Source organism: Zalophus californianus, chromosome 11, assembly GCF_009762305.2.
Source record: "Zalophus californianus isolate mZalCal1 chromosome 11, mZalCal1.pri.v2, whole genome shotgun sequence".
NCBI lineage: Eukaryota > Metazoa > Chordata > Mammalia > Carnivora > Otariidae > Zalophus > Zalophus californianus.
This window is the reverse complement of record NC_045605.1, coordinates 55,562,795-55,581,309: the sequence shown is the minus strand read 5'-3', so window position 1 is coordinate 55,581,309 and position 18,515 is coordinate 55,562,795. Positions and strand designations below refer to the sequence as shown.

Here is an 18,515-nt window from a genome sequence, read left to right as displayed (position 1 = left end):
GAAGGAGGCAGCATACTTACAGTGTTTCAGGAACAGGGCTTACATGGGCCTCGTCAACACCCATTTTAGAAATGACAGTCTTGGAGACGTGAGGTGACGTCAGGAGGTAGTCCCTCTAAATCGGGGGCCCTCGTCTGCCTGGCTCTAGCTCCTGGTCCCCGTCATGCTTTTCCCTGTGACAGCTGTGCCACTGGGGGCACATAGCCTCCTGCCTCTGGGCCCAGGCACTTCAGCCATACAGTGGGAACAGTGTTCTGGATGTGAGGAATAATAAGCTCTATGATAACAAGCTCTCAGAGTGCAAACGATTTGTCAGGAACAAAGCACTGCGTGAAAGGGAGGGAATATTTCTATTTTTATTGTTTTTGTGTCAAGGGGCAAGTTTACCCACAGGATTCATACTGGAATGCATCAATTAATATCGCTCTAGGGCACTTAGTAATGAGTACCCTGTTGGCTGCCAGGTTGCTCAGCAAGGGAATTCTTTGTGGGGACTGGAGCAAGGAGAGGGTTTGGGAATATCTAGGCACGAGACTTTCCGGGCTGGCACAGGCCCCTGCTCCGCTCTGTTCCCCTTCTCAGGGCCCAGTGAAGGCCTCCCCCGAGCTCCCAGGCCTGGCCATGCTCTGGCGCGCTTTGGCGAATGCCACCCTGATTTCTTGGTTGATGAGGTCCTGCCAGGGATCCCTAGAGGAAAAGGAGAAACAAGAATAATAAGACCACCACCCAGAACAACAGGGGTGGGCATTTTGAGCCCCCAAGCGCTGGCAAAGAGCCCCTCTCCTTCGTGGGCTTCTCCTGCTCCCAGCAGCAACCCCGCCGTGGGCATCCTCAGACCAGGCTCAGAGAGGTGAAGTGTTGTAGACTCGTGTGCATGCGGGCCTTCGTGTCCAGCAGCCTCCCAGGAGGTGGGGAGCTGGCCCCATCCCCTGCTCCAGATGGTTGCTAGGAAGCCAGAAGGCCGTGGCTTGAGGGGCTCTGTGACTCTCGGGGTATGAGGCATATCTGGGACAGGGACCTTGGACCCCCACCCTGCACACACTTTCATTTTCTTACTTGTTTCCCTTATGTGCCTGGAGGAGGGTAGGTTAGGGTTATGACCTTTGCGTGGAGAAGAGAGCAAGGCTCTGAGTGACAGCCAGGGCCTCACATCAACCTGGCAGGGGACACTTTTGAGCCTGGTTGCAGAGATAGAGGGAAGACAAGGGACCATTCTGCAGAGTGTTTCTGTGACATGAGAAGGAAGGCACTTCTGCGGGCCCTTCTGTTGTGGCTACACCAAGACATGGGAGGGGGCTTTGTATCCCCTTCCCCTGATCTTCACCAGCTTCCCCAAACATCCCCAAATAGATAAAGATAAATAACTTCTGCAGGTATGGCAAAGACAGCAAGTGAAGATAAAAGCATCTTTAGAAAATTTGACTTTAAAAAAAAATCATGTTACAGCATATAGTTCAAGTAAAAATTTGGTAACTGCCTTACAGACACAACTCCAAGACAAGTCCCCCTAAGCCCTTCCTGCAGAGATTCCTTGTGTGTGTGTGTGTGTGTGTGTGTGTGTGTGTGTGTGTGTGTGTGTGTTGGTCTGTCTGTGATCTCATCTCCAAGCAAGCAGAGGGCCTGTGGTGGCGTTTCCATGTGTTCGTGTATCTGATGCCCACGACGGATGTAATGTGGGTGTGCACACGTGTAGGCACACTTATGTTTGTGGGTCCCGTGTGTCCCCGCACTAGGTCTGAGCCGATTCTCCCCCGCCTGCCCGAAGGCCTGGGAGGCTCCCAAATCAGGTGGAACTCCCTGGGACTCATCTCAGCTCCCTTCCCTCCCTGAGCCAAGAAGATGAAAACGTTTCTAGCACTTTCTAAAGTTTCCATCAGGGAGTGGAAAAGTCATCAGCTGACGAGCTCAGGATGACAAATGGTTGCCAGACCTGCTATTCCCGCTCCTAGGTTGGGGTGGGCCAGGGCCTGATGGGAGCCAGCAGGAGCTTGAGAGCTTCCCTTCCCTGGGCTCCTGGCACTGAAAGCCCTGCGGTGCATCTGCCGCCGCCGGCCAGATCCCCTGGAGCTTATGTAAGCAGGGGAAAGTTCCACAAAGGAATCAAAAAGAAGTGTCAGGAAGCGGCAAGTGCTATGGGGGTGCAATACTGGGAGATGGGAAGGAGGTGACAGCAGGGTTTCCTTTAGCGCGTGACATCAGAACTGCCTGCCTGCCGAACGAGCCACATCAGAGCTGAGGCCTGGAGGATAGCAAGGGACTGGGCCAGGGCATTGGGATAGCAGGCGCAAAGGCCCTGAGTTAGAAAGACGTTCAGGGTGTTTTAAGGTAACAGCAAGGAGGTCCCGAGCAGGTGGTGTGCAGTGGAAGGTGGCCAGACAGCCCAGGCCAGGGGCAGGCCCAGGCCCAGAGCAGCAGGCCTCCATGGTAGCAGGAAAGAGTTTGGGCTTGAGCGTCAGAGCAGTAGGGAGCCCCAGAGGGTGTTAACCGGTGGACTTTCCTATGTATCCCGTTCGTCTTGTACTTAAGACCTCGCTTGGCGGGGCGCCTGGGTGGCTCAGTCGTTAACCATCTGCCTTCGGCTCAGGTCATGGTCCCAGGGTCCTGGGATCGAGCCCCACATCGGGCTCCCTGCTCCGTGGCGGCCTGCTTCTCCCTCTCCCACTCCCCCTGCTTGTGTTCCTGCTCTCACTGTGTCTCTCTCTGTCAAATAAATACATAAAATCTTAAAAAAAAAAAAAAAAAAAAAGACCTTGCTTGGGCTGCCAGGTGGTGGGTGGAGAGGCACAGTGGATAGGGGAGTGGTGAGCCGCCCCTGCTCCGGGGCAGGAGACAGGTGCCCAGGTGGAGCCCTCGGGTGGGGGTGTGGTGGAGGCAGAGCCCTGGGGACTCCAGGACGGCGACTTCCACCTTTCAGAAGGAGGATGGCGAGGCCACCCACGAGGAGAGAGCTCTGGAGGAGGGCCAGGCTGCCAGGTGGGGCTCCTGAAAGGATCTGTTGAGGGACAGCGAGCGCTCCACAGCCCTGAGCTCCGGAGCGGAGGTCAGGCTGAGGCCCTTGATAGACGTCAGCAGCGTCTGGGTGGGAAGGGAACCCCCGCATTTCAGAGCCTGGGAGAGGCACGGGGCTGGCTGGCGGGGAGCCTGAGGAGGGTGAGTTGGAGAGGAAGGAGCCCAGCTGGGAGGCCTGGGGCATGTTTCTGGGAAGAGGGAGGGCAAAGGGGAAATGCTCCCGAGCTGTGGGTCAGGTTGAGAACGTAAAACCGGCCCGCAGACCTAGTGACACGGATGGAGGTCACCGGTGACCTTCACAGAGTCTTCTGGGCGCGTGGGGGTGAAAGTCAGACTGCGGGGGCTGGGCAGGGAGTGGTGGGTGAGGAAGTGAGGTCACCGTCAGCAGACAGGCCTTCTGAGAAGTGCGGCTCCCGGTGGGGGCGGGACCTGGAAGGCTGTAAGGCAGAGGAGGCCTGCTGTGTAAGGCCCAAAAGAGGCGGGCTGGAGCAAAGCACCTTGATGGACAAGGAAAGGACACGAAGGGCCACAGCTGTTCTCCTGCAGATGGGTGAGCCGGGGTGCTGTGGCACACGGGAAGGCCCTGGGCCACACCGCGTTCCTCACCCCACGCTGCTGCCCAGCAAGCTGTCCACACAGACACTGTCTGCGAAGCGGAAGGACCCTGGGCTGCGTGGAGGACTTTCTGTGAGCAGAAGCTGCTTCTGCACCCACGAGGCTGGGGTGGCCTTATAAAAAGGGTGCCCCTGTGTGTCCTGCACCCCGGTGGGCACACCAGTGTGGGCCCACCCGCCCCCACCCCTGCCCTGCTGCGCTGGACCCTGCTCTGTGTCAAGGGAAGGACACTCGAGATGGCCTTGGGGCACCCTGACAGCAGGTGGAGAGGAAACGGCCTCCGTGAGCAGCTCCCTGCCCGTAGCCCCGGCCCCGCCAGTCGGGCCCCTTGAGCTGCTTCAGTGCGGGTCTTTTCCCAGGAAGCCCACGAGTGTCCCGCACACTTCTTGTCTTTGAGAGATGGGGGCAGCCTTGGGTGGGGGGCCGTCCTGGAAGAGTTGAGGGGAGCCAGTCGGAAGTTCTGATGACAGAAAACCCTAGTAGGGCTCAGCCTCCACACCTGCAATGGGCCCGTGGGCCCCAGGACCTTCTCATTTCTAGGAAACTGTCCTTTTCAGCCATTGGCAGCACCCCCGGCCGCCCTGCCCTGGGCCCTCTGTGGACCGGCTCCTGCCTGAGAAGAACACATCGCAGTAACAGCTCCCCCGCCACCCCGCCCTTATTGCCCTCAGGGAAGGACACAGGGTCACACAGGACCGAGGACAAAGGGAAGAGCCAAAGTGCCAGGCAGGCACAAGCTCTCTGAGGATCTGCCTCATTTGGCCCCTGACATGTGCGTGTCCTTTGATCTATAAATTCCTCATCTGCAGAAAGAGTCTGAACGGCGACAAACGCCCAGTCACTTTTTTACCAGCGCATCACCAGGACCCGGCTCAGAGTGGGCCGACTGCGCGTGCGCAGCACCAGTGTTGCGCTCCGGATGCCGTCGCCAGGGACGTGCGTTTCTGAAGTGCTCTGACCCGAATGGAGAGCGCAAATCAGAATGAGAGACCAGCCAGGCAGCGTGACTGCATCCACAACCAACGCATCAGCAACAGGCTGTCTCTCAGCAGTGGGAAGAGGTGACTATTTAATCGCTGAAGAATTGTGTATGTTCCAAGTTTTCCACATTGGGCAGGTGATAATCTTATAATCAGAAAAAGAACAAACCAAACTTCAAACAAAAAAGGCTGAGCTTTGGGGGAAATTCCTCTTACTCACCCAGGTTTGATGTCCAGAGGTGGGGGGAGGGACCCAGGGAAGCCTGCCTTCCCCACCAGCCAGTAGGTCTCCTCTACACCCTTCCCCTGGAGGAGAGAGGACAGGGGATTAAGACCAGCTTCGCAGGCAGAGAGCAAGGCCGGAGGAAGGGGCACAGTTCCGAACAGCTCCGTGCAGAGCAGCCTGGAGCCGGGAGTCAGACTGTTTCCGTCCAAATCCTGGCTCCGTCACTGGCTAGCTGTGTGGCTTTGGCCAACTTACTTCACCTCTCTGTTCCTCAGTACCTCATGAGTTGCTTTGAGGATTACATGCATTAATATTTATCTGTTAGAGAAGTAACTGAATAATAAATCATGAATTCTATGACCAGCAGGTCTGGAATGCTAAGATCCCAAGATGCTATGATCTGTGATCTTTCCCAAACCGTCGAAGGACCCCATTGCCTGGGATGGGGGTACGGCTGCCTGGAACTCAGGAGTAGAGGGGGCATTAGGGGCGCTGGGGCCAGGGCTGGCTGGCCCATGGATTCGGCCACGGATGGGTATTGCCCCGTGGAGCCCCCAGGCCATCCTGAAGAACTGTGGTTGGTGTGCTGTCCTCCCCCCCCCCCCCCCCCCCGCCTTCTCCGCATTGCCCTCTGGCATCAGAATCCTCTGTTCCTCAGGACATCTCGTGCCTCCTCCCCCAAACAAGACTTATTCCGGCTCACTCTCCCATAACCTCCATAGTAAAGGTTTCCACATACGCCAGTGCTCACAGGCTGTGTGACTGTGGACAAGTTGCTACCCCTCTCTGAGCTGTACCCTCCTGCTCTGACATTTCACAGTGTAATGAAGTGAGTTCCACCGAGCGCACAATTTCTAGGGCCTGGTCATAGTTCTGGGCCTTTAAATGTCTGGGCTGCTCCGGTCTTGCCACCAGGCCTGTCTGTACCGGAGGAATGGGGGCAATGAGAAGAAGTGCGGTAGGAAGAAAAGTCACTCACTCACGGGAACACTGAACCATTACCTTTATTGAATGTTAACATTGCAAAAAAGAATGCAGAGGTGCTCATGGGCAGGTATCACCCAGCGTCACCCTGCAGCAGCAGAAGGAGGTCGTGGGAGGGGTGGGTGCACAGAGAGGTATGAGAGCTACCACTGGGGAAAGGGAAGATGGGTGTTCCCAGGGGCGCCTGGGTGGCTCAGTCGTTAAGTGTCTGCCTTCGGCTCAGGTCATGCTCCCAGGGTCCTGGGATCGAGCCCCACATCGGGCTCCCTGCTCGGCGGGAAGCCTGCTTCTCCCTCCCCCCCACCCCCCTGCTTGTGTCCCCTCTCTTGCTGTGTCTCTCTCTGTCAAATAAATAAATAAAACCTTTAAAACAAAGATGGGTGTTCCTGGGTCGGGGCAGGCTTCCATGAGAGGTGAGATCTGCTCTAGGGTTCTGAGGGATGAGTAGGAACCCGACAATGTTATGGAGAAAGCACAGGTTTTAGAGCCATCAGATCTGGGATACAAGCTAATGTGACTTTGAATGAATCACTTTGCCTAATTTCATTTCCTCAACTATAAAATGGGGACAGTGAGCCTTCTTTCATGATTGCTGTGGCAATAAATATGTTAATGTTGGGCACCAGCCTGCTGTCCACATATGTCATCAGTAGAAGTAACTTCTCAACCCTGGCCCTTCTTCCTGTGAGGAGTCAATGAGGGAGTGGTTGCCAGGAAGAAATGTTTTTTTTTTTTTTAGAATTTGGGGAATGATGAGGTCCATGAGGTCCAGGTGATCAGGTCCATCCTCGACTACAGACAGAGCATTTCCTTCTCTATCAGTCAAATGAGTAAGAATCTCTCCGGCTGCCCACAGAAACTGGATTGGGGGGGGCATTTTTCCATCAATTCCAGGAAAGAAACCTCCCCTACCTTTAGCTCTGTCTGGCCTCTGATGTCAATTCTGTAGCCTTCGTCCAGGCTGAGAAGTGTCTGGACTGTGCTTCTGCTGACGTGAATTCTGTATGCTGACAAGAAATATAGCAATCAAGTCACCACCTGGTGACAGCATACCTGGGGTTTAGTAATATCATTAAGACCTGTAACAGCCCCAGGTCCAGCCAGTAATGCACACAATTCTGATTCCTACAACACCCTTCACCTGACCTTCCTGTCCCTCTGGTAGACTTGGTCACTAAAATAGAGGCCTCGAGGAAAAGCAGATTCCATAGATCGAGTGTTCAGAGGAACTCAAGATGAAGTCAGAACCCATAGGAACATAATTTACATTTATAGGGAAGTCTGTGAAGGCTGAGTCAGAGCAGATAAGCTGTTATTTTTCTTTTAAGAGCAAGACTCTCCACGAGGGCCAGCACATCTAGTCATGCAGGATATGTACCAAACAACATTAGGGAGCACATGACTTCTGTAGCCAGAAGCAGAGGTCCTAGGACTCCAACTTTTACACCTGCTCTAACTAAGCCATCAGAGTCGCCTCTGCTGCCAGCAAGGGCCTAAAATGGCATTAAAAAATTGAGAGGGGTCTCCTCGTCGTAAAGATGTGGAAACCAAGGCCTAGAGGAAGAGTATTTTGCTCGAGGACACCAAGCAAGCCAGTGGCAGACAGGGCTGGGACCCAGGCCTCCTGCCTCTCAAGTCATTGTCTTCTCTCATGAGATCATCACAAAAGCCCCATGGAAAGTTAAAAGAACCAGTGACATACATTATCTCCATGTAGTTGTTTTACTGACAACTAAGGTACACTGCCACCAGGTGGTGGTTTGGTTACTAAGCACTGTTTCAAATAGCCAGGTTGCAGGGGTCATTGAGAGTCCTCACCCAGGCAAGATAGAAATATAAGACACTCACGCAGTCCTGTGGACTCCATCCGGGATGCAGTGTTAACAGTATCACCAAAGAGGCAGTACCTGGGCATGGTGAGACCGACGACCCCTGCCACGCAGGGCCCTGAAACTCAAATGTGCCCAGTGAGTTCCAGGAGATCCTGGACCCAAGAGAGGTTCCCATGGCAGTCTTGCCCTTCCCCATGCCCTCTCCCCACCCCTGCTGTCTCTACCCCACCTCCTGGGCTCCAGCTGGGGGGGAAGATGAAGCTATATGGAGTCTCCAACAGTACCCAGAGAAGAGCTGATAGCTGTGCCAGGCTCTGGGCCGGGGATAGGGGGACACAGTTAAATCAGAGCCAGTTTTTGCTCTTGGGGAGCTCCCAGCCTGGTGGGGGGGGGGGCATGTAAGCTGTGATCAATGTTGTCAGATGGAAGCATCAGAGCTGTGCCAGCCCAGAGATGGGGGTCTGACCCAGCCCAGAGGACTTTCTGGAGGAGGTGGTGCATGAGCTGTGTCTTGGAGGACGAGAGAATGAGTGGGCAGGGAATGGCAGGAGCCCAGGGCAGAGAGCCCACCTGTCTGTGGGAAGCGGCAAGCAGCTGAGCGTGGTTGGAGTGGCAAGGGGGGAAGTGATGGGAGATGAGGTTGGACGGAATAGCAAGGGCCTGGGAGGCTGTTGGGGGGGGGCGAGGAATTTGAATTTTATCCTGCAGGGGGAACATGGAGGGAGGAAGGGGTGGGGGCCTGAGAAGCATGTATTAGAGACCCCTCGGTCTCTCCTAGACCCATCCCAGCAAACATTTCGTTGTTGGCAGAACCACAGAAGGTCTCTGTCCTGCCTCTTCCATCAGACTATCAGCTCCTTGGCATGGCCTCAGATGACTCTGACAGAGGCTGAGACAAAACATGTGCGTGTATGTATATATATGAATGAAACTGAGCATCACAGATTCTTTGACTTATAACATCTCAGAACCTTCAAATAATGGAAGAAAAAGAGGAATGTCAAATTTTCTATCGTAGAGCTTTAGAATCTCAGAAGGCCAGAAGCACACCATTGGGGTTGCCCAGCCCATGTCGGTCTGGCCCGTTGCCCCCACGGCCCCCAGTTTGTACCTGAGTGCAGGCCAGCCCGGATGTAAATGGGCACATCGGGCGCATGCTTCATCCAGAAGCCCCTCACAGAGCTGAGGATGTCCGGGGCCATGTTGGCTATCTCAGCTGCGTGCCGGCTCCCGTTGCGCCGGGGCAGCCCTGAGGCCACCATGTAGGCATGCATCCCCAATGGTCTCCACCTAGAAGCCACAGCCTTCACACTCCAGTGCAAGAGCACGCCCTCGCTGGACCGCCCCAGAGCCCAGACAAGGCCCTTCTGGGGAGCCCTGACCCGCCCCTCAAGTCTGGCCCACGGTGCCGTCCCTAGCGGCCCTCCCACCCCAGGTGCGCTAGCGACAGTTAGTTCTGCGCACTTCAAGTCGCCTTGGGTCTGAAGTGGAGCTGACTGTGCCTGTCTGGTCTCCTCTGGCCCCAGGCCGTGACCTGGCGGCAAGACCTGGGCACCCCGCCTGCACAACGCCACAGCGACGGATCAGGCCTTCATCTGGAGAGGAGCACGTGCGTATTGGATGCATATATACCCTCCCCCGGTGGGGGGGGGGAGCTTTTGGAAAGTAAGTACACCTAGTATGCCTTCCAAGGTGTACTAGAAAAAATGTAGGTTTGGGAATCATAGAGACGTGGGTTCAATCCCTGGCTCTGCCGTTTACCTTGGGCAGACCATTTCACTGTGCGAGCCTCAGTTTCCTCTTAGGTGGAATGCGCATTAAAGATAAAGTATTAAAAGAACTAGGCTTTGGTTATCAGAAGGGAGGTGGCTGGGGGATGGGTGAAACAGGTGATGGGGATTAAGGAGGGCACTTGTGATGAGCACTGGGTGTTGTATGGAAGTGTTCAATCACCAAATTCTACACTTGAAACTAATATTACACTGTATGTTACCTAAAAAAAAAAGTTTTTTTAAAAGACTTTATTATCTGAGAAAGAGCACGAGCCGGGGGAGGGGCAGAGGGAGAAGCAAGCTTCCCGCCGAGCAGGGAGCCCGATGCAGGGCTCGATCCCAGGACTCCAGGATCATGACCTGAGCCAAAGGCAGATGCTTAACGACTGAGCCACCCAGGCGCCCCCCAAAAAAATTTTTTAAAGGAACTAGGCTCATTATAGTTGCTCAATGGATGGAGACTTCTGTCACCACCACCATCATCATCATCATTTTCTTGGCTGATGGTGTCGGAGATGAAAGAATCCCAGAATCTCAGAACTCAGAGGGACTTTAAAGGCCACCCGTCTGCCTCCTCAGTGGCTGGCCTGGTCTGCTTGCATCTGTTAATAGGAAAGTCCCCCCTTCTAGAGGTGGCTGCTTCTTCCTCTAGGTAACTCTGGTTTGGACCCAGATGTGTACTGTGGCCTTCTCTGCCACCAGCCTGGCCAGCCAAGGTGAAGAAGGCGACTCTACCTCAACGCCCCCCCCCCCCCCCCCCCCCGCGGCCAAGTCTTTCCCTCTCCAGGCTCAAGAGCCCAGTTCCGGCACTGCATCTCCTGCAGCCAGCAAATACTTCCCGGACCTGGGGAGTAGAGCTGTCCTTCTGGTGCTGCACATCTGCTCTCCCTCAACACCGGGTGGGCAATAATAATTATAATAATAATACATCCCCCGCCCACAGAGGGCATTGTAATTCAACAAATCTTTCCCACATTTGCTGTGGACTGTGCCCTGCTCCCTATGCCCCCCAAACCTCTCCCCGACCCAGGCTGTCTCTCCCCCAACATCAGGCAGTGATCTGCCCTAATCATGCCACATTCTGTTTAGATAATTAAATTTGCTCCCAGTGGGCTGGCGGTGAGGAACTCCCATGACTTACAGAATTTCCTGACTAATTCCTAACCGTTGCTCCTGGTGCCCCATGCTTCCGCCAATGGGAACGTTTCTGCCAACCGCAGAGACACTTAGTGCTTGCTTGATGGCCTGGCCCCTCTGCCTCAAATGCTCTCTTTCGGTCCCTGTCTGCTGAGATCCAAGCCCTCCACCAGCCCCGCTCCCACTTCATCGAGTCTGTAAAATCTTCCAGGTCACCAGATGCTTCCCTCCTCGGGGCTGTGAGCTCCCCCTCCCTCTCCATCACCTGCTCTTGTCCACCCAGCGCTGGTGGGCTGGCGGTGAATGTGGCAGGGGTCAGGGACATGGCTACTCCCCCACTGTACATTTTCCACAGAGGAAAAAGACCTCCCACCCCCCCATGCCCCAGGAGGGAAAAATAGGGGTGAGGCTTTCCCTCACCCAGCTTTCCCTCTGCCCACCCACTTCTTCCCCACAGGAGGAAGAACCTGTGATCTGCCTGGCAAGTTTGGAAGGACTAAATGCTTAAGAACTTGGATAGCAGCTACTACATGACAGACACTGTTCCAAACCCTTCACAAATATCAGTGCATTAGATCTTCACAAGAATCTTACCAATTCACAGGGGGACAGCAGGCCAGAGAATTAAGTCACTTGCCAATGTCACACAGTGCAGATTTGAACTTGGTCAGTCCAGCGCCAGAGCCCGTATGCTGTGCTGCCTCTTGATACACAGGGCTTGGGCCCTTTCCTTCTATGTTTTGGGGAACGTGCCTGCTGTGTGGGGTTTCCCTCTGCTACTGCCCTGCACGTGGTCAACACATGCGTATCGGTCAGCCCCGCCTTCCCAGAGGCAGCCCCGGAGACCTACAGCTCGCTGGCCCTGCTTCTAGCCGCCAAGCGTACGGCTGCAATTCAGGGACAGTGCATCTGCTCTGGGGACCCAGCGCTGCCTCAGTTGGGTGACCCAAGGTCCAGACTGCGGAGGAGGAGCATGGTGGTTTCTCTAAGCTGTTACACTGACCTCTAGCCCTCCATCTGCCTGCCACCTGAGCTGGGAGAGTTTGGTGTCATTAGTAACCACCCCTACAACTCCAGTGACAGAAAGGTGACCAGGCACAGGCCCCACTTTCTAGGAGCTTGGATCCATAATCATGATCACTCAAAGACTCCTATGATCGTGGGCACTCAGCCGCAAGCAAGGGTATACACAGGTATACACAGGTGCGGTCCTTTTGCAGATGGGAGAACACAGCCAGAGGAGAAATGAGGGCAAAGGTTTCCACACTAGCAAACACAGATGTGAATTCCAGCTCCACCACTGACTTGCTGTGTGACCTTGGGCTAGTTACTCACCTCTCTGAACCTGTGTTGCGTCTGAAGGGATAACGGCCTCTGCGGGCCATTGCAGAGGTTCATGAAATCCCCTGTGATAGTCCCTAGGTTGGGCCAGTCCTCTGTAGAGGCTTACCTGGCGCTGGCCCCACCTCCGACCCCTGCCCCGTTCTGTGCTTTCAGGGGGAGGCCTCAGCGCCTGCACATGGTGGTGCTCGGCAGCATCGGCATCACACTGGTGAGTGAAGGGACCATAGCACTTCCTCTCACATTGCTTGATCGGTGAAACCATGCCAAGCCATAGGCACTTTCCCCTCTGTTTTACAGATGGGAGCCTGAGACTCAGAGAGGTCAAGTGATTTGCCCAGGGTCCGCTTGGCAGCATGGCCAAGGCTGGTCTCACCTGCGGGGGCTGAGTGGCTGGGGTAAGGCCTCTCTGCCCCTGTAGCCCACATGGGCTCGGCGCTGGAGCTGCGTCCATAAAGTGCTCATTCAGTGTGTGCTGGCAGGGGATCACAAACCCCATTGGAACCAGGAAATGATTGCCTGGCTCCCTCCCAACCCAGACCGGATTAAAGAGCAGTAACCAGATCCTGCTGGGGACGGAGGGGAAACTGAGGCGGATGGCGGGAGTGATGACAGACACGCTTGCACATCGTCAGCCACAGGCTGCCTGCTTCCCCACATCTGGAGGGGTGTGCGGGCCTTGTTTTATTTCATATCATTCTGCCAGAAAGATGCAGACCTCTTGGCCAGAGTTCAGAGCAGATCAGAAAGCATGATTCAGAGCTGGGAGGGACACATGTGTGAGAAAAGATTAGCAGGAGAGGAAAAGACAAGGCCAGGGGTGACTCAGGGCACATCAAAGCCTTGGGGCTCAGCAAGACGAGATGAGAGATGAGGCATCTTTTCTTGGGGCCCACGGGGCTAGGGCAGCTCTGGAAGCAAGAGGGAAACTCAGCCAGCATGAGAGACAACAACACCTCCGAACCAGGGGCTGGGGCAGGAGTGCGGGAATGTTGGTGGCTCGGGTCTCTGAGGCTCCGTGGGGGGCAGTGTGGTGTAGTGGACAGAGCCGGGCAGCGGTGGTAGGCATTGCAGATTCCTGGCTCTACCACTTACTGGCTGTGTGACCTTGGGCAAGTCACTTTCCTCTCTCTGGGCTTCAGCAAGCTCCTCACTCAGTCAGTATCGGTTTCCAGAGGACCTACGATGTGCTGGATATTGCCAAGCACTGGGGACAGAGTGATTTGGGTTCGAACCATAAAGTGTGGCTGTGCTATCCGGGGGTAGTTATGAGAGTACCACACAGGAGCTCCTAACCATGTCTGGGAGGGGAAGGAGGCTAACCTGAGACCAGGGATGAGTAGGAAGGAGCCAGGTGAGGAGGAGGGAGAGCAGTGTCGCAGGAGGAGGCAATCACATGTGCAGAGGCCTAGTGTCTCCGAGAGCAAAGCAGGTGTGAGGAGTGCAGAGGTCTGCATGGCGTGGCCAGAGATACCATTGGGGAGGTAGGTGGTGCCAGTTCCTGGAGGGTCTTGTAGGCCACTCTGAACCTGTGGCTTTCTCCTGAGGATGTCCATGTCATGAGGATGGTGAGCCCCTTGAAGGTGGGGGGTCTTGGGATCAGAATGCCCCAGTTCAAATCTCAGCTCCGCATCCCATTGGAAATACGTAATTAGATAAGCCCCTTAATCACCCATTTCCTCCTCTATACATTAGGGGCACTACTACCTACCTCACAGATTGTTAGGATGGTTAAAGGGATTAGTACGTATAAAGCACTTAGACTAGTGTCCAGTATACAGTAAGCACTCAATAAGTACTGGCAATTATTGTTGTTGGGATACTGTACATAGTGCCATCAGCAGACTGCCTCTGAAACTTCCCGCCCAGGCCTCCTGTCCGTCCTGGCTTCCACCCCAGGGCCTGGCCCTCCCCTGTCCCTGCCTCCCTGGAGGGCTGTGGCCGGAAGGGGACTGTGGGTCGCAGAAGACGGCTAAGGCCAGTGGAGTCTGAGTATGGCGGTTTCTGGGGAGCTCCCTCCCCATCCCATCCCCACTGTGTCTGAAGCAACCCAAGGCCTCCAGCAAGTGGATGAGAATAAGGGGCAGGATTGGGGTGGGGTCCCCACAGCCAGCAGGGTGGGATAGGACGCTTGTCACTTTTACAATCTCAGTTTACACAGCACTGCTTCAAGAGGGATAGGATCCGCCCATCGTCTGTAAACCCCCAGGGCTGGGGTCATCATTCCTGTTTTATAGGTGAGGAAACAGAAGTCCAGAGAGAGGAAGCCATTTGCCCGAAGCTACACAGATGCTGGTGGCCAAGCTGGAACTCAAACCCAGGATGGAGAGATGCACAGGTACTAGATCATGGAAGGTCTTGACAGCTCTGCCCCTGCTCCTCTCTCCAGTGTCCCCCAGCCACCCCCCCCCTCCACCACTGGCCCACTTTATGTCTGGCCATTTCAACCCATTCAGTACTCCTCATCTCACTAGCCCCATGCTCTTAAGGCTCGAGCTTTGGCACGTTATTCCTCCATGGCTTGCCTGGAGCAACCACACCCAGACTGGACAGCACTAGGAAAACAGCACCTCCTCCAGGAAGACTTTCTTGCTTTTCACTCGACACATCTATCCCTAGCTGGATTGGGGGCCCGCTCAGCCTCCTCTGCCTGCCCTGATTATCACCTTGACTCTTTCATCTACAGCACTGAGAGCTCCTGGAGAGGAGGCACAGGAGATGACTCCTCTGTTGGCTCTTGCCCAGCACAGGTGGAGTTTATTTCCGCCCCCTCTTGAATCTGGGTTGGCCTTTTTTGTTAAGTAAACTCTATGCCCAATGTGGGGCTCGAACTCATGACCCTGAGATCAAGAATTATGTGCTCTACTGACTGAGCCAGCCAGGTGCCCCTGGGTTGGCTTTTTGACTTGCTCTGACCAATAGAATATGTCAGACATAGCCACATGCCCAATCCCAGCTAAGACCTCCAGAGGATTCTGTGCTCCTGCCTTCTCTCTCAGAACCCTGCCACACCATGGGAATGATATCAACCAGCCTGCTTGAGGTTGACAGACCATGTGAGCTAGAGCTGTCCCATTCAAGGTTCCAGAGATGTGAGAGAGCCCAGCCAAGATCAGCAGAACTTTCCATCTCACCCACAACTGCCCACAGATTTATGAGTGGTCCAGCTGAGTCCAGAGAACTTTCTAGCTGACCTATAGGTTTGTGAGCAATAACAAATGCCTATAATTTTACACTACTGGGTTTCGGTATTATTTGTTACACGGCAATAGCTCACTGATAAAAACACACAGATAAATGACCAGAAGGGAATGTATGACACAAACGCAGCAGTAAAGGAAGAAGGGATGCGATACCAGCCTCCTGGTCTCCTCACCTTGTACACATCGTGGCTCCCCAGAACAGCATCGAACAGTGTGTAGAGGTCATTGAGCAAGCCTACCACCTCAATGGGCTCACTCAGGGCTGAGATGATGGTGGAACCCACAATGTCACTGAAGTATATGGTGACCTGGTCAAAGTACTCTGGCTCCACAGCTGCCCCCATTTTCAGAGCTTCAGCCACAGACCTGAAGGAATGGGAAGGACCAGAGTCACAAAGTGGGAGGACCCCCTTCCCACAGTTTGGCGGTGAGGGAGGGATCTCGGGAGGAAATTCCTGGGTTGAGCATCAGGGGATCTGGGTCAGGTCTGCTTGTGTGCTGGCTGCCCTCCAGCAAATACCTGTCCCTCTCTGGACTTTACTTCCTCTGAAGTCAGATGGGGGACACTGCACCCTCTCCTTGCTCTCAAGGGAGCGAGGTAGCAGAATGAATACTTAAAAGTCCAGCATAGTGCCTGGTACATATAAGGGCTCTGTGAAAATGTGTTAGATAAATAAACAATGAATAAATTGAATGAATTTAGGGAGCCCAGATTTACTGAGCATTTACTCTGTCCCAGGTCCCAGGCTCAGAGCCACTGAGGCTAGAGGCACAATCGAGTCCCAAGGGGCCACTCACGGTGGGAGCATCTGAGAGAGCAGCCTCTCTGTCTTCTGCCTCTCCAGCTCCAGTTCTTCAGTCCGCTCCTGGATCAGGTCCTCCAGGTTCTGGGAATACTTTTCCAGCATCCACAGCATAGAGTCAGCAACACTGGTCTTCTTGCCTTGATTGATGCTTTTGAACTGAAAATGGAACAAAAGTCCCAATTCATCCACGAAGGTCAGCACACTCGCTCTCAGGTTGGAAATCTCAGCCACAGGAATGAAGCAGACATAGTCCCTGCCCGGAGGAGCTCCACTGGTGGGGAGCAGGTATGGAACAGACAAGGGATGGTGGCTCCAACAAGAGAAAGCACAGACAGCCGGGAGGAAAAGCGAGTTAGTTCTCTATGAGGCAGGTAGTCAGGGAGATGACTTTACAAAGGAGCCTATGCCCAGCATAGCATTACCACTAACCCTACTGCTCTGGTTCTCACAACAACACTGTAGGAGAGACATTCTTTGTTCTTCTCAAAGATGGATGGACGGATGGATGGAAGAATAGTTAGGTAGATGGGTAGATATGACGGATGGAAGGATGGATGGGTGGATGAACAGATGGGTAGATAGAAAGGATGTATGTAGACTATTTATGTATATAATCATTTCTACCTCTCCATTTCTCTCCTTGTGCAAAAAAAAAAAAAACTTTTTTACAAAATAAAATAATAGGGCGCCTGGGTGGCTCAGTTGGTTAAGCAACTGCCTTCGGCTCAGGTCATGATCCTGGAGTCCCGGGATCGAGTCCCGCATCGAGCTCCCTGCTCAGCAGGGAGTCTGCTTCTCCCTCTGACCCTCTTCCCTCTCATGCTCTCTCTCATGCTCTCTCTCTCTCAAATAAATAAATAAAATCTTTAAAAAATAATAATAAATAGGTAAGGATACTGGGACCAAAGAAGAATAAATTCATGCTACTTTGGTCCAGCAAAATGCATGCTAGAAGTTGGTCACAATTTTGAATATGAGCTTCCTAGCAACAAAGCAAAGAAGGAAATAGAGATTACACAATCCACAGGGTCCATGAGACAGTGGAGCCTTAAGGTGGTTGCTCAAAAGAAACACAACCGCTGGTTGCTGCACAGAGAGAAATAACTCACATAGGTCTTCATAAGAGGACATTCATGTGTGGTCATAAATCATACGTTCCATGAAAAACTTGCGGGAAATATGGCAGTGTGTTCCCTAAGGAGGTTTACTAGAACCTTCCCCAATCTGGTTCACAGCTTTCCAAAGTGCAGTCAGTGGGAGACGCGCAAATTAATGATGGTCAAAGTGAAGGAGTCCATTCCTGTCTAAATCCAGCAGCTTAGCATTTGTGTGCGTGTGTGTGTGTTATGTGCGTGCGTGTGCACACGTGTGTGTGTGTGTAGGTGTACATATCCAGCCTCCATTAATACCAAACATCTGTAAGGTGGAGAGCAGTAGCAGCCCCTAATGCCCACCTACTTTGTATTGCCCGTTAAAAGCAGAGGCACAGGGCGCCTGGGTGGCTCAGATGGTTAAGCATCTGCCTTCGGCTCAGGTCATGATCCCGGGGTCCTGGGATCGAGTCCCACATCGGGCTCCCTGCTCCTGGGGAGCCTGCTTCTCCCTCTGCCTCTCTCTCTCTCTCTTTCTCTGTCTCTCATGAATAAATAAATAAATAATCTTAAAAAAAAAAAGCAGAGGCACAAGCTTTAAAGGTCAGTCAGGGTGGGCACGACAGCTGCTGACCTTGAGACACCAAGGACACAATGCTGACGGGAAGTTCACCTCTGCAAGGAAGGCCCCCATTATACAAATGAAAAAACAAAGGATCTGAGAGGTACAATACTTGCCAAGGACCTCATAAGGGTGGAACTGAGTTTCAAACTGAGATCTTTCCTGTGTTAATTTTATCAGCAGCCACCCCACTGAATTATTTTAAAATTTGGGATGTGTTTTCCATTGTTTCCCTCGGGTTGCCCAGGAACACAATCATAGGATTTGCAAATAGCTATCATTTTCTTCTTCCTTTCTAACATTCATCTTCTTGTGTAATTGCATTAGCTGGGACTCCCAGAACAATGTCAAGTGAACACGAACCCAAGCCTTTGGACTTCGAGGTCAACGTTCTTTCTCTAACACCTCACTCACTCTCTTTCTCAGAGAACCACCATGTTTTTAACTTCGTTCTCTCACTTGATGGTCACTCCGGTATGGCAATTCGGGCCAGAGTTCGTCTTTCTGGGCAACTTTTAGGGAGGTTGAAGCTCAACAGAGCAATCAACTTGCCCAAGGTCAAGGAGGTGAACTGAAGTATAGATGTGAACGCAGGCATTCTGGCCCTTGGCCCCCACAGTGAGATGCAATTCCCACCCTCATGCTGTCTCTCACGTGCCCACGCCTGCCTTCTCTGCCCCGGAGCCTTGGGCAGGATCTTTCCTCACAGTCACCCACCACTGGCCACCGCAGTCTCTGATCCCTGGATAGATCCCAGGCTCGTGTTTGAAGCATTGGCTGCTGGTCCTAGCTCTGCAACCCGCCGTCACTGTGGCCACTGAGAGCTCATTTACTGAGACCCAGATTTCTGTGGGATGGGGACACCGCCCCTGAGGCCAGAGCTGAGGTGGGGAGAGG

General features: G+C 53.7%; 1 protein-coding gene across 1 annotated transcript in view; it reads right to left on the bottom strand.

Moving 5' to 3' along the window:
• Positions 1–578: 578 nt before the first annotated feature.
• The window catches only part of LOC113913683 (guanylate cyclase D-like), a 51,729-nt gene continuing 33,792 nt past the window's right edge, over positions 579–18,515 (bottom strand). The window contains 8 exon segments of the mRNA XM_027577923.2: positions 579–687; positions 4,825–4,910; positions 6,727–6,821; positions 7,663–7,761; positions 8,758–8,917; positions 8,919–8,936; positions 15,273–15,465; positions 15,898–16,061. Of these exon segments, the coding sequence (XP_027433724.2) occupies positions 579–687; positions 4,825–4,910; positions 6,727–6,821; positions 7,663–7,761; positions 8,758–8,917; positions 8,919–8,936; positions 15,273–15,465; positions 15,898–16,061 (924 nt within the window).